Source organism: Tyto alba, unplaced genomic scaffold (genome assembly GCF_018691265.1).
Source record: "Tyto alba isolate M040663 unplaced genomic scaffold, T.alba_DEE_v4.0 Super-Scaffold_19, whole genome shotgun sequence".
Classification (NCBI taxonomy): Eukaryota; Metazoa; Chordata; class Aves; order Strigiformes; family Tytonidae; genus Tyto; species Tyto alba.
In genome coordinates this window covers 1,087,959-1,101,504 of record NW_024881281.1, presented here as the reverse complement: position 1 = coordinate 1,101,504, position 13,546 = coordinate 1,087,959, and the positions used below count along the sequence as shown (strand labels likewise).

General features: G+C 51.2%; 1 protein-coding gene across 2 annotated transcripts in view; it reads right to left on the bottom strand.

Moving 5' to 3' along the window:
- Positions 1–13,546, bottom strand: part of MNT (MAX network transcriptional repressor) — a 39,686-nt gene that overhangs the window by 13,848 nt on the left and 12,292 nt on the right. For both annotated transcript variants that reach the window (XM_042791746.1, XM_033004808.2), the window contains exons 2-4: positions 10,519–11,086; positions 7,747–7,788; positions 6,915–7,026 (exon numbers count right to left, since the gene is read on the bottom strand). In XM_042791746.1, the coding sequence (XP_042647680.1) occupies positions 6,915–7,026; positions 7,747–7,788; positions 10,519–11,086 (722 nt within the window). The remainder of the gene's footprint in view (positions 1–6,914; positions 7,027–7,746; positions 7,789–10,518; positions 11,087–13,546) is intronic.

Below are 13,546 nucleotides of genomic sequence, written 5' to 3'. Positions count from 1 at the left end.
TCAATTCTTCAATGACTCCGTTAAGGACGGAACTAGACCCTGCAATTGCTGTGCATGAACAACTCCCACTGACTCCAGTGGCAGATCAGCCCTACGTCTTAATTCTTACCTGCTTCACTTTTTAAGCAGGTTATAACTTCCTTTGCTAAACACTATTTTTTTTTTAAAGGTCTTATTTCTCATCACCTTCTGAAATCTACAGATGACACCATGTTGCATGACCACAGCCTATTGTTGCTGGAAGCCTTTATTAATGGGAAAGAAATTCAGGCTAATTAGACAAGATAGAATCAATTGTTCAGGTCAGGTAAACAACATGAAAAAGCACTGCTCGGCATGTGAGTGTGGTTCACATGAAGGAGGCACTGAAAGGACTAATGGACCCAGTTCTTACTAGGCAAGTTTTACAGAAGGTAAGTATATTCACCCAGTAGCTGGCACAGAATAAAAAATTAAGTTACAGCTATACTTTTCAAGGTGGGGAACTTAACTGGATTCAGCATCAGTCTGGCTTATGCATTTTTGCACAGTGCCTGAATGCAAATGAGTTCTATTTATACAAGAGCAAACACTAACATCAACGTGTGGGGTTTCTGCCTGTGGTACAGCATCTCCCTGCACCAGGAACCAGCATGTTTGCAGTGTCCTCCTCCATCTATGTAATACCTAAACCCTAGCTTAAGCATTACCATGGGACTTTAAATATCCACTGGTCTTTTTCTGGTCCTCTACGCTAGACAGGGATGAATTGGTGTGCTCAGGCATGGATGAAGAAGCAACCAATAAATAAAACCAAATCAAAGGAAGAAATGCTGTGGTTATTAACAGGAAAACTTAACAAATGTGAAAACATTATCTGGTCTGTTCACATGTCCACAAGATCAGCTTCAAAAGGACAGCACAAAGGATTTTTTACATGCACTATTTAGGCATCCTTGGACAGTACTTTGTATACATTCTGCCCCTGAGATAGTCAATTCTGTTGTTTATTGTTGGCATAGATGGGAAACTGCATCATTTTCAGGTACACAGTGTGTTGCTTCAGGCAGTTTGAAAAGCCAAAAGAGACTAAGTGAGGATAAACTATTTAAACATCTCATGTAAACAATTAGCATTACTGATGAGCACAGGTAAGTCAGTTCACGATGGATTTCTACTCCTGGCAGGAGGTCAGGAACCAGCTCTGTGATTGACTGTTTCTTACACAGCAGCCTGTGCCCTCAGCTCAGCCGGTGACTGCAGAGACGGTCCCAGAGCAGTGGGGGAAGAGCCCACGCTGCAAAGAGCAGAGACAACGGAGGAACCAGACACAAGGAAAGGCAAAATAACCAGCGTGATAATGGTGAAAACTGAACCAGCCTCCTGCATCAAAATACAATGACTGATGTTGATGCATCCTCTTCTGCAGGATGCTGGGGGCTTGCTTATGAAGGGACCGAGACCATTCTCCCGCCCAGGATAATCACTTCTCCCTTTATGCCTACTGGTTTGAGTTTGCTGCACTACTATTTTTCTTTCCACTTGACAACGATTGGAGACCTATGAACTTCTGTCCTTGCTTTAACTTCAATCTAAAGCTGTTACCTATGACACGGGAAAATAACATCCCTCTGGGCAGCGGTGACCAAGCCAGCGGGTCGGCTGAGGCCACAGGACGGCCACGTGAAGCCAGTTCAGCTGAGGAAGCCCACGTCTGTAATCCGATGAGGAAATTAGGCACACTTCCCTCAAAATGAACAATGCAGTAGTTCACTTGCAAATCTAAAGAGACGTCAACTGCCTTGAGTCCAGTACACCATGATTTTTTTTTTTTTTAGCATGAACATTTTTTTTTTTTTTTTTAGCTCCTGAGAAAGGCATCAAACCACAGAAACTGTAAGGTGCTGCTTCCACTGCCTGTGAGGAGCAGGGAGGGAGCTACAGCCCAGCACCCACCCAGCCTCGGCTGGCTTTGGAAGGGGGAGATTTCCATCATGGAGATGGAGACCATTTCACTTCAGTAAAATACTTCTCTGGCTAGCTGGTCTGCAGTTCAAGTGACAGCAAGGGGCTTGCAGCCTGTTGACACAAGCAGTCTTCTGACTTTTAAATGGCTTTGCCACTCTTTTATACACTTCTCTAAGCACATATAACCAGAAGAATCAAAAGGCTGCTTTGCAACAAAAATTTATCTGGGGAGACTACAGGCATGGCCCAAGAGGCAGGTTTCCAGCTAGTGTCAGCCGGCGGCTGCGCTCCGATACCCGTCAAGTCAGCGGGAGGTGGGGTACAACGCCAACCCCAGCTCCTGGGGCAGAAGGAAACGCTACCCTTCCTGCCCCTTCCCGAGGCAGTAAGCGACAAATTGTCGTATTAGGAACTGTAAGTTCACCACAGCTAAACGCTACCCTTCCTGCCCCTTCCTGAGGCAATAAATGACAAATTGTCACATTATGAACTCTAAGTTCACCACAGCTATTTTCCTTCTCTGACACTACAAGCAGCAAGTAGGACTGGTAGATGATGACTATGAATTTGTAAGCGAAATCTATTCCTTAAACAGGGCAAATATTCCTCTGTAGGACTAGGCCCAACACCTACCATCCCAGCATTCTCCCCCCCAATACCTTTGCAACGTCTGAGCAGTAGTTTAGATCGCAGTGGCACCCTGCTTTACAGTTGCCAAAGGGTTTTCCTCTTTGCCTTTTGCACACCCTGGGAAGCTCAGCTTTGTCTACTATTTTGTAAGCACATTACCATTTAGTCAGCATTTGACTCTAGTTGCGGTGGGGAAACCGGCAAGCAAGCAGGCCTTGCAGCGTGATCTCAAATCTGCCAGGCTGCGGCTGTGCTGCTCGCGTCTCGTTTTGGCTGTCCCCATGTCACCGGGTGAGCAAATCGCCTGGATGTCGCCTTACACTAAACGTGCAATAGAAAATAACCCCTGAAACTGGAAGGTGTTCAGGCACCACAGTGACAGGCGCAGTTTGAGGACACAGAAGAGGAAACAGTCTTGCTCAAAGGCTTCAGTTAGCTTCCAACTAAGATGATTATGTCTCCTAGGGGTCAGGGAATCCTTTGAAGAGAGTCAAATCACAACTCCCAGCTGCACGGACTCCCACCCCAGCAGCACCTTGCCCGGCACGGTGCAACCCCGGCAGCGCGGCTCCCCGTGAGCCCCGCGGCTCGGCCGCCTTGCTCCCGGCACGCCCCGGCCCAGGGGACGGGGCTCTGCTCTCCCAAAGCCAACAGCGTTTTCCTCCCACCGCGCTTGTTCCCCACGCCACTTCACGCCTCTTCCAAACTTTCCGGAGGCCTCCAGCGTTTTCCCTCGTGTCCCGCAGGGAGGAAAGCGAAGGGCGAGGTGGCCGGCGTAACAAAGGCGCCTCCTCACAGGCACTGGGAGCGGAGCCCTCCCGGCTGCCCTGACCCACAGGGACACCTCCCTCAGCCAAGAGCCACAGCACAGCAGCCTACACCGCCCAGAACTGAATCACCATTCAAAAGGATTTAAGCTCCAGCTGCATTCAGCCTAATTTCCTTTGTGCAACAGTGTGTTTAATTGCAGAGATTCTCATTTACTGTTGCAGAGCACAAACCCAGCTCTAAGGATAAATTAAAATGACAGCTCCATGGGAAGTTCAGAATTTAACTTTCTGACTTATCTAATTTGATGCAGATACAAATATTTAAATCCAGCCAAAGAAACAAACAGCCTGTTTCTAAGAAGTTCCAGCTGGAATGAGGAAAAAGAATTTTGCAGGAAGAGAGGCTGCAACAATTAGTGCACTGTCATACTCCTTGCAGGCACGGATCATGAGCTCAGCAGAGCTTCAGGAGCAGCACGCTGCACTCCTCCTCTGCCAGACTCATTTAGCTTTGATTTGTTTGGTGTTTTTTACCCCTTCAGTGAAAAACTACTTTGCTATATCGAGAATAAGAGGTTTTACTTTTAAATCTCCTTTGTACAACCCCCCTGTTCTCTTTTCAAGGGAGAGAGGCAAGCACCGAGCCTGCTGAGTGAAACACACTGCGTCTGGGGTGTGATTTGCTGCCAAGAAGGCAATGCTGCTTTTGTTTTTTCTTGTAACCATGACCAGCTCTGTGCTCCTGTCTGCAGCTGAGGCTGGGATTCACCTCAGCCCACCCGAGCTGGTACGAGGTGTCCCAGCCCAGTCCCACGGACGCTCGCTGTAACCCCCGGGGAGAGGTGAACGTCATCTGCAGGAGGTTCGTCCCAGCCCGCGCTGAGGAATGCTATTTTTATTGAGACAGATTGAAGCTAAATTCAAACTGAATTTTTAAGAATTTTAAAAACAAAAAGATTAATTTTTAATTCTGAACTCTGAAAATTCGAATCAGATTTCTAATAATCTGGGGTGTTTTTTTCAGTCAAATAAACAGAGCGCTCCAATTTCTAGCGCAACCGCATCCCGTGACTCCGGAGCAGACCCACGGCGAAGGCGCTGCCAAGGAAAACACTCCGCTTTCGGGATCCTCCCTGCCGAGAGGAGGGGACGGCCGGGTGCTGCAAGCAGCCGCCCCGAGGCGGGCACGGCCCCGCAGCCCCCCGGCTCGCTCCCCCCACAGACCCCCCACCTCCCCTCCCACCCCGCGGGGCCGGCTCAGCGCTGGGGTCCCGTGGCCCCCCGGCCCTGCGTGCCTACCACAAAACCAGCTCCCTCACCCTCAAGGCCACCTGAGAGTAGGAGGCTGGAAAGACAACACTTGTCCAAGAGAGTTCCACTTTTCTGTGCTGGAACTGGTGGGAGAAGCGGGGGGGGGGCTGCTCCCGGGTGCACTCCCTGAAGCCAGCCCGGAGGGAACGGGGGTACCTGGGGGAGCGTGCGAGACGCTGGCACCAGCACCGCACGCCCGAGGAGTCACAGCAGCCGTTCCCCCCCAAGCCACGCCGCCTGCGGTGCACACAGGCATGCAAAAGTGGAGCTGTGCATCAGACCCAGCCACCTACGGCCTGACCGCCCCCGACACAGGGATGTAAACATTGTGCTGTCAACCGCCAGAACTTCTGCATTTTCACTTCACTGAACGGTTAAATACACTGCCCTCCCGGCACCCCGAGAGCCCCTTCAGCCCCAGACGGCCGGCACGCTGACCAGCGTGGGCACACCGGGGCAGCCGGGTCGACAGACCGGATCCCAGCCATCCCGATTCCCAGAACGGGTCCGTGCCGGGAAAACCAATTCAAAGGCTGCACTGAAACCAGCCCCGAGTGGCAGAAATGTAAAGGAAACAAAATGTGGTTCTGAATCTGCAAATACCTTCTGGACCATCACAGAAGCAGTTTACACTTCCTAAGAGGACGTGACGAGACTCTAATTCCCAGCAATTTATGGAGATGTTGGTACGCACGCTCGTAGGTAGCACTGAACTGCACTGCGTCTGAGCCTCAGAGCACGCTGCAATGGATCCAGGGAAGAGGAAGAATCGGCCATCCGCACCGACGTCCTCAAAGAGAATTTTAAGCTGTCTTCCAAAGGCACTGAATAAAAATGCTGCCAGGGAGCAGAGTCGGCTCACAGGCAGGCCCACACCTGCATCAGTATTCACAGAGCGTAGCCACCACGCCAGAAACAGCTCCGTTCCTGACATCCTGCCGCCGGACTCACCTCCCGAGCGCGAGAGCGGGCGATCACCTCGCTGCGTCTCCCTCACGGCTAACGACAGCTCATCTCTACCCACACCGGCCTGCCTTGAATCACGTGAAAAGCTCAGATCTTTTCTAATGCCCATTAGGCTGCAACACAGCCACACCTCCAAAAACGACCTTTTTAAGCAACATAGATTTTCTTCCTTTTGTTTGCCATCCTCCACTGGCCAGGTACCATTAAAATTTGCCCCAGCCAAAGGCTCTCCAAGGGAAGTCGATGATGAAGACTAACGAGAAGGGCTGAGCTGGTCTAACTCCGAAAGGTGATGAGTAATTACTGACTCTCTAAAGTAAAGTTGATGCAAGTAATCAATGTCCAGTATTTCTGAACATAGGAATGAAATGATGTTTGAGACACACTAAGGAAAATGGGGAGAAAGAGAGAAAAAAAGATAACGCTTTTCTGTGGAAAAGGCCATTGTGAAGAGTCCTCAGCACCCTTTACTCCAGCCAAAATCTACGAGGTCTACTGGCTCTCTTCATTTGCACTATAAATTTAGCAACTCTTCCATTTTCCAGATGAATTTTAATTGCATTACATGCTATTGATTTCACAGTCACAGAGGACATGTCTAAGAATTTCTTTTGTGCTACCACTAACCACTTTTCCAAATATTAAATGTGCAAACACCAACACTTACTTCACTCAACCTGCAAACACCACAACTGAATTTTATCTTTACTTTCTGCCAGGCTCATTTTAGGTACCCCATCCACCTAGAGCTTCATGCCACAACCCCAAACTCCAGTCTTTCCCTGCCTCCAAGCAAATGACCTGTAATCATATCGCCATCTCCTCAAACATTTGAGATGTTTAAAACCTTCATGCAAGTCAGTCTGTTTTGGTTAAGCAAACAGAAAACCTCCCCAAAACATATGGATTAAAATTCACCCTAATCCAAAAAGGAGCAGTTTAAGTTTATACAGCCTGGATGTCCCTCTTTAAGATCATCTGAATTACCTGTTCCCTACATCTCCATTGCCGGTACGGATGACCTGTGGTTAACTAGGAACTTCTAGGGTAAGGAGACCACATGAAGCAAGTGTTCCTAGAAGATCCAAGCGTTCTGGAAATCTGGAGTTTATAAATGACTACGCTCGCGGGGAAGGAGAAGGAGGAATGGGAGTTTTTCTCTCCCCTTTCTCCTCTGCACTACAGGAAAAATGAGTAACTCGGTCTAAGCCGAGTTGGCACCATTCTCCGGTTTCAGCAGATAAAGTGCTATGCAGTGCCAGCCAGCAGTAACCCGAACGCTGTACCTACCTGGATGTATCGCAAGGCACTCCTTAGGACGCTGAGGTTTGAGGTCTTCTTGTCGTCTACGTTGGGGATGTTGCGTTTTAATGTCTCAAAGCATTCTTTCAAATGCGCACGTCTAAAGAAAACACAGGTGGTTCGTCAGCTTGTGGGAGCACACACCAGAAATCAATTCAGCAGAGGCCTAGAGCTTAATTGGGGCCTTAATCCGGCAAAGCACTTACACCTGTGCATAGCAGCCACCGAGAGAGACCACGTGCATGCTCAACTGACCCCGCTCAAGCCAGCAGGACCACGGGGCTGCATGCCTGGACTCCAGTCCTAGCTTTGTTAGGAAACCACCGTACAATCTTAAATGAAATAGTTCATCTCCCTGGGCTGTTGCTTCCACTTCCACCGTTTTTCCAATTCAGCTAGTTAGACTTGTAAGTTTTGGATCAGGAACTGATCTTTATTTTGTATTCACACTGTACACCGACCCCTGATTTTGGCTATTTTATTACTTTAAATCAAAGGAGAAGTTACACTGTTATGCACGTAGGGAATTACTTTGCGGGATCAGGGCTTTGCAAGGTTATTCTAATGCAATTACGCAGTTAAGTAAAACACACTGCAAAGCAAGAGATGCAGAATTGAGCTGCAGGAAAGCAAAGCAATACTGCAAGATTCATTAAAAGTCACTGAGAATTTTGTTCAGGTTATTTGTTACAAAACAAACAAACAAACAAAAAAACGCCAAAGTCAAACAAATATTGACAGATTACAGGCCAAAAAAAAAAAGGGGGGGGGGGAGGGGGGAATTACAATTAACAAATCAAACCCCTGGCTTTCTACGCACCTGTTCTTCTCCAATTTATTATGTACTTCCCTGGTCCCAACCCTGTAACCCAAACAGAACAAAGATAAACTCAGTGTCAGGTTTAAAACTACTGCCATTCAACCTGTACTTTCAGCAGTGTGTGTGTGTCTAGGATATACAGGTAAATATTAAAAAGCAACAGAGGTGTTCAGATATCACTGTTTTAATATTTGCTGCATATATATTTCTACCTATACTGTATCAAGATAAAATCCATACTTTACATGCATATTAGATGGGATAAGCATTACGCATATACTGCACACAAGATACAAACAGGTATAATGTGTGTATATATACACAGACACGGCTACTAGCAACAACGGGGAAAGACACAGAGTAAGAATTGTACGGATTTATACAGTACTAGATAGCCCAGATTCTGACCCACTTCTGATCTACGCCTACACTCCAGTGGGGTAAGATTTATGCAGTTTCAAATGAAAGTGTACAGGACTTGGCAGACATACTTCAAACTGCTTCAGTTTTTTACTGTGCCTGAAATAACACAGCTGACATAAATATGGCATGAAGTAATCCAGGAATCCTCCAGTCACTGCTGAAGGAAGAACCAGCATGGGCTTCTGGTTCTTGGGGTTCTGGTCTGTCTGTCCCCACCCTCCGAATCAGAGGAATACTTTTAGAAAAAGCCAAACAAATTCATGTTATCTTAGTTTTTCAGCTACAGTGGTGTTAAATTACACTAGCAGACACGTGGAGATTTCAAGTATCTTCCATACGCTGTGCAAAGTAATTATTTGCCTTTGGCTGAAAATACACCGACACCGAGGTGAGCATTTCAGGAGGTACCTTAAATATTAACAAATATTCAGGTATTTCAAAACACGTATTTGACAGCCTTTTCCCATGAAACGTTTTCAAGCTGAAAGTGACATCTTTTCTGCGCTTTACGTCTAAAGGAGTAATTCTGGGGAGACAGCAGCACGCACCCTGGGGTAACCCACCAAAACGTGTTTCAGGCAACCTCTGCAACTCGCTCGGCATCAGGCGGGTGTTTTTTCGGTGCGCCTGCGCCGAGAGCTCCAGGAGCCCTGCGCGGCAGAACGCCCTGCCCACGGCACAGAGGGAGCGGCGACGCTGCGCTCAGCGCACGGCCCTCCCAGGAGGAAACCCCGCAGCCCCCGCCCCAGCCCCCACCACGGCGACGGGGACGCTTGGTTCGAGCGCAGACACGCTTCGCTCACCGTTTCTGCAGCCGAGCGCTTCGCAGCCAAGCTCTGAAGATCACAATCTACCTTACAGGAATCACACTGGCATTTTACAAAGGTCATTATCTTTACAAATTCTTATCTACATTATTTCCGCGGTTTCCTTCTACGCATTTTGGGATCTCTACGTCCCAGAGGACACCGTGACCCCTGCTTCTGCCCACTACAGCTCGCACCCCTGCCTGCTCCCAGGAGATGACACTGAAACTACTGGCCCTTGCACAGAGGCCGCCCACCGGGACGCTCAGTGCCAACTCGCTCCTCTCACAGCTGGCTTGCAGCAGCTGTGCGTTACAGCTCAAACACGACACCGCCAGGACCTGGGGAAAAGCGAACGGCCACCTCCTGACCTTCCGGAACGTTCCCAATACCGAGCTCCAGCCCGAGGGAGCGAAAGGCAAGACCAGATTTTGACCAGGCCGAGACGTTTCTCCCGAGGAGGCCGCCAGCCCGCGAAGGACTGCGTTTCGCCTGTCCCTCCTGCCAGCACTTGCTCAGGCCGGGGGGAGCGCAGGGACGAGCAGGGCCCCCAGCGCCGCGGGCTCCACCTCGGCACGGCAGCCTGAGCCGCGCCGGAGCGGGACGGGGCTGCTACGCCGCGCAGCAAGAGCGGCGCCGCGGCCGGCGTTCTGTCCGGCAGCATCTCCCCTGAACCCCCGCCCAGCTCCCCACCCCCGCCCCGAAACCCGGGGTACGTTTTGCATTTATTGCGCTGAACAGGCAAGACGCACGGGGCGACCTTCTGCCCGGGCTCCCTGGGATCAGCACACCGTTTTAAACACCATGGCAAAGAGTTACCTGCCCACCGCGAGCAGTCGGGAGAACGGTCAGGGCTCCAGACAACATGGCCCGGGAGGAAAAACTGAACAGATCCAGGTCATTTCTCCTGCAGGAAGACTGAGGGGCCAAGGCAGTCTGCAGCAGCCAAAGTCCTTAAGAACAAGTTACACAAACACTAACCTGGAGCAACATCAGTCACAGGACCTGTCCAGGGGTGAGGACAGATTAAACAGCCTTCAGCCCCTTCAAGCTGCAAGAGTTTTGAACAAGCAGGAGGCCCTCAGCGCTGAGAGCACTAGGAAACTGAAACAGCAGCTAAGGTGATCTCTGTCCTGGCAAAGAAAACCTCCCAGATCACATCCCTGTTTTCAAGAAAGTTCCTGCAAGCAGCATTGCTGCACCATTTCCCTGATCAGTACAAGCAGAGACCTTTTGCCAAACATAATACCAGATTTCACTGGAGATCAGACAGGCAGCACTGGGACTTGCTTCCTAACAGTTCTGGCTTGGAAAAAGAAATCCTTGTACAGAACCCTACAGTGTGTAGTCAGGGAGGAAAAATAAAAAACACCAAGCTAAGAAACCCTGCTATCAAAAAACCAGACAGACATCCAAACATCCACGGATCTTGGTATTTCTGACAACTCCTTGCAAAAGCAGTGGCTGCTCCAGGTCGATGCGGCTTTCGGTACCATTTTTGTCTGGTCCCTCCCAGAAGCCTCCACCCACAAGGCGCACTCACCCTCCAGGTCTCTTCTTCTGCTCGTTCGGTTTCGTGTCCTCCGCCGGCGCCAGCTTCAGCGCCCCGAGCTGCGGGGGTGCTCCCGGGTGCTGCAGAGGCTGGGGCTGGATGGGCTGCTGAACCACATGGTGCTGGGAGATGGCCAGGACCGGCGCCGCGTAATGCTGGAGCTGCTTCGGGCTGCCCGACGGGGGGGTTGCAGCCTTCCCGTCTGGCAGGAGCGGGGCCGGCGGCCGCTGGATGACCGGCGCGACCGAAGAGACTTCCTTAGCGACACTGGGAGTGCTCACGAGGGGCTGGTGGCGTTGTACGAGCGGCGGGGACAGGGTGGTCTGGGCTGCTTGCTGGGGGGGGCTGGTGACCACGGGGATGGGAATGACTGAAATGGGGGCTGCCAGGGGCGGGGGCGGTGGGGGGGCCGGGGCCGGGGGGGAGATGGGCACCAGCAGTTCGCTCCGGGGCTCCTCCGGGGGAACGGCACTGTTGGCCCGCGGCGCGCTGGCCTTGCCGGCCTTCTTCTGCTCCTGCTCCCTCTCCAGGCGGAGCTTCTCGTGCTTCTCATTCTCCTCTGAAAGAGAAACACCGACAGGGATTAGTGGCGCTTCCCTGACCTTCCCCACCCGCAGGCCTCTGACCAGGCTGGTGAGCGGCTGCCCGCCTGTCGGAGAGGGAACCGGAGGCCGCGGGGGTGATGCAGCCCAGCCCACAGCACGCCCCGCGCCCCGGGAGATCCCTCCCGTGCCCGAGCCACGCTGCACCTCCCGCTCGCTGCCCCTTCACTCCAGCACAGACTGTTTAAACATAAACCACGTGCTGCCCCACGCTCGGCCCCTGAGACCTGCCAAGGCAACTCCCGGCTCCTCCGCAGGATCAGTCCCCGCTCGCCCTTGCCCAAGCCCGCCGGGATGGACTCAGCACCCCGAGCGACGCTTACGCTCACAACACCGCCCCAAAGCCCTCCCTGCCTGTGCCCGCATGGAAGCACATCACTACGCTCTGCTGTACAGCAGAAGAAATCGACCCACAGCAAAACATTTTCAATTCTTCCTTCTCTCTTTTTAAATTGACAAAGAGCTATGGAGCATTTGACCAAGGAGCCCACCCTGGCCCTGCGGCAGCCCCAGGCCAACGCTGCCGTTCACTTCCAAGGAGATAAGGACAAGCCTGGAGACCAGCCCGGACTAACAGCATCCCAAGAAAAAAACTTTGCCTTTCAGGATCACCTCTGAGAGCCTGTGTGCAGGAGACAGGGAAACCTCGTGAGCTCGGCGTCCCCCAGTTCTCCCAGCACACTCAGCGGCCGAGAGATAAACAGCAGCCACAGGGCTGCAGCTGGTTGTAACCAACCACCCATACAGGGCAGGGCAGGCTCCTTAGGCTGAAATGCCCTGTATTTTATACTACCAAGTGTAAATCCTAGCTCAATGGACTTTACACTGATACAAACCTGCCAGGGCACTTCTTTACTGCTGTGGATTTTATTCAAGCTCTTAAACCTAGCTTTGATGTGCGTACGTTCCTATATGTTCCAACACTAGACAAAGTAAATTAAATCTGTGTGGCCTGACTAGCAAAATAAACCTCATTAAATGTGATCCAGGTCTCTAGCTTTAATTGTGTGAACATGGCACAAATTAAATTTATTTATACAAGTCCTGTGGCGCCAGAGGCCCTGGCAATCTGAACATGCCACAGCCTTAATCAAATACCCCCAGACCCGCTGTCCATGAAGCTCGGCAGATCCCATTCCTAACAGCCTCCAAGGAGCTGGAACAAAAAATGGTGCACCAACAGAATGCTTCGAGCTACAACTTCCTCATGGTAATAAACAAATATATGGCTAATAAACCCTTACTTCATCAAGCAAGAGATCAGAGAAATGACGCATACAGCCTGGTATCCTGTCTTATATAGCGGCCAGTGTCAGGTAATTAAGAGGAAGCTCTAAGAAACATCCTGAAAGAGCCTGTCTGCAGAAGCAGCTTGGGCTTGACCTAAATGCTGAAATCGGAGTGTATATTTTGGAAATTTGATAGAAAAGCATGTATACTGCAACCTGGAATAACACGGTGATGCTCAAACCCCCAATTATCTCCAAGAAAAAGCTGTATTAAATACCAGCGGGTGAGGGGAACCGGGCCCCCCCAGTAAGGCAACCTCACCGCCACGGAGCCGCGCAGCCCTCGCACACTGCCCGAGCGGCCCTGCCGCTGCCTGGGCACCTTCTCACCCAGCTTTTGATTTTGAGGGGTGTAGTGCAAAGGCAAGAGAGAGCAATAAAGGGAACGAACTTTTATTCCCGATCCCGAATGACCCCTGGTACACGTGACCACACAGTGTCACTGCCCCTGATTCACACACAGCGTGATTTCCTGAGGTTCCCTCCAGCCCAGGATTTCCACAGCATGCATCATATTTCCTCCAACCTTCATTAAAGCCCTCTGGCCCAACCCTGCTCGCTGGTGGCCTGCACAGCTCCGTGCAGAGCCACACCAGGCCTGCAGCAGAGCACCCGAGAGCCCCGGGCCGAGGAGGCCAGCGAGGAACGCCCGAAAAGACGCGCAGCGTGAGCTTCGGGGAGGGCAGCCCGGCACCGTACCTGCTGCCGGAGCAGGGAAGGAGGGGAACTGCGAACCCTACAAACCTCAGCAGCCCCAGTTCACCACTCAGCTGCAGCAGCAGCCCGAGCACACACACCTCACGAGCGCAGGAACGGGGTCAAGCACCCAGCTGACAGTGTAAATATTGTCCCGCACCTACGGGAGGAGAAAGTGAGATGTGACAGAGCTCCAGCCCCAGGGCTGCACCGCCGGGCTCTGACCCTGCGGAGGCACCACGCACAACACAGCCAGTGGAAGGACTGCACACCCAAAGAACACTTTTCCCATGGCTGCCCAAGACTCAGATCCAACATTTTAATTCAACTCCTTGTAGCACCAAGCAGGAGGGTGAGTTCAAGATCTGACTGACTGCAAAATGTGAGGTTGTTTATGTGGAAGCTCAGAGTCTGAATGCAGTATTTCTTTAC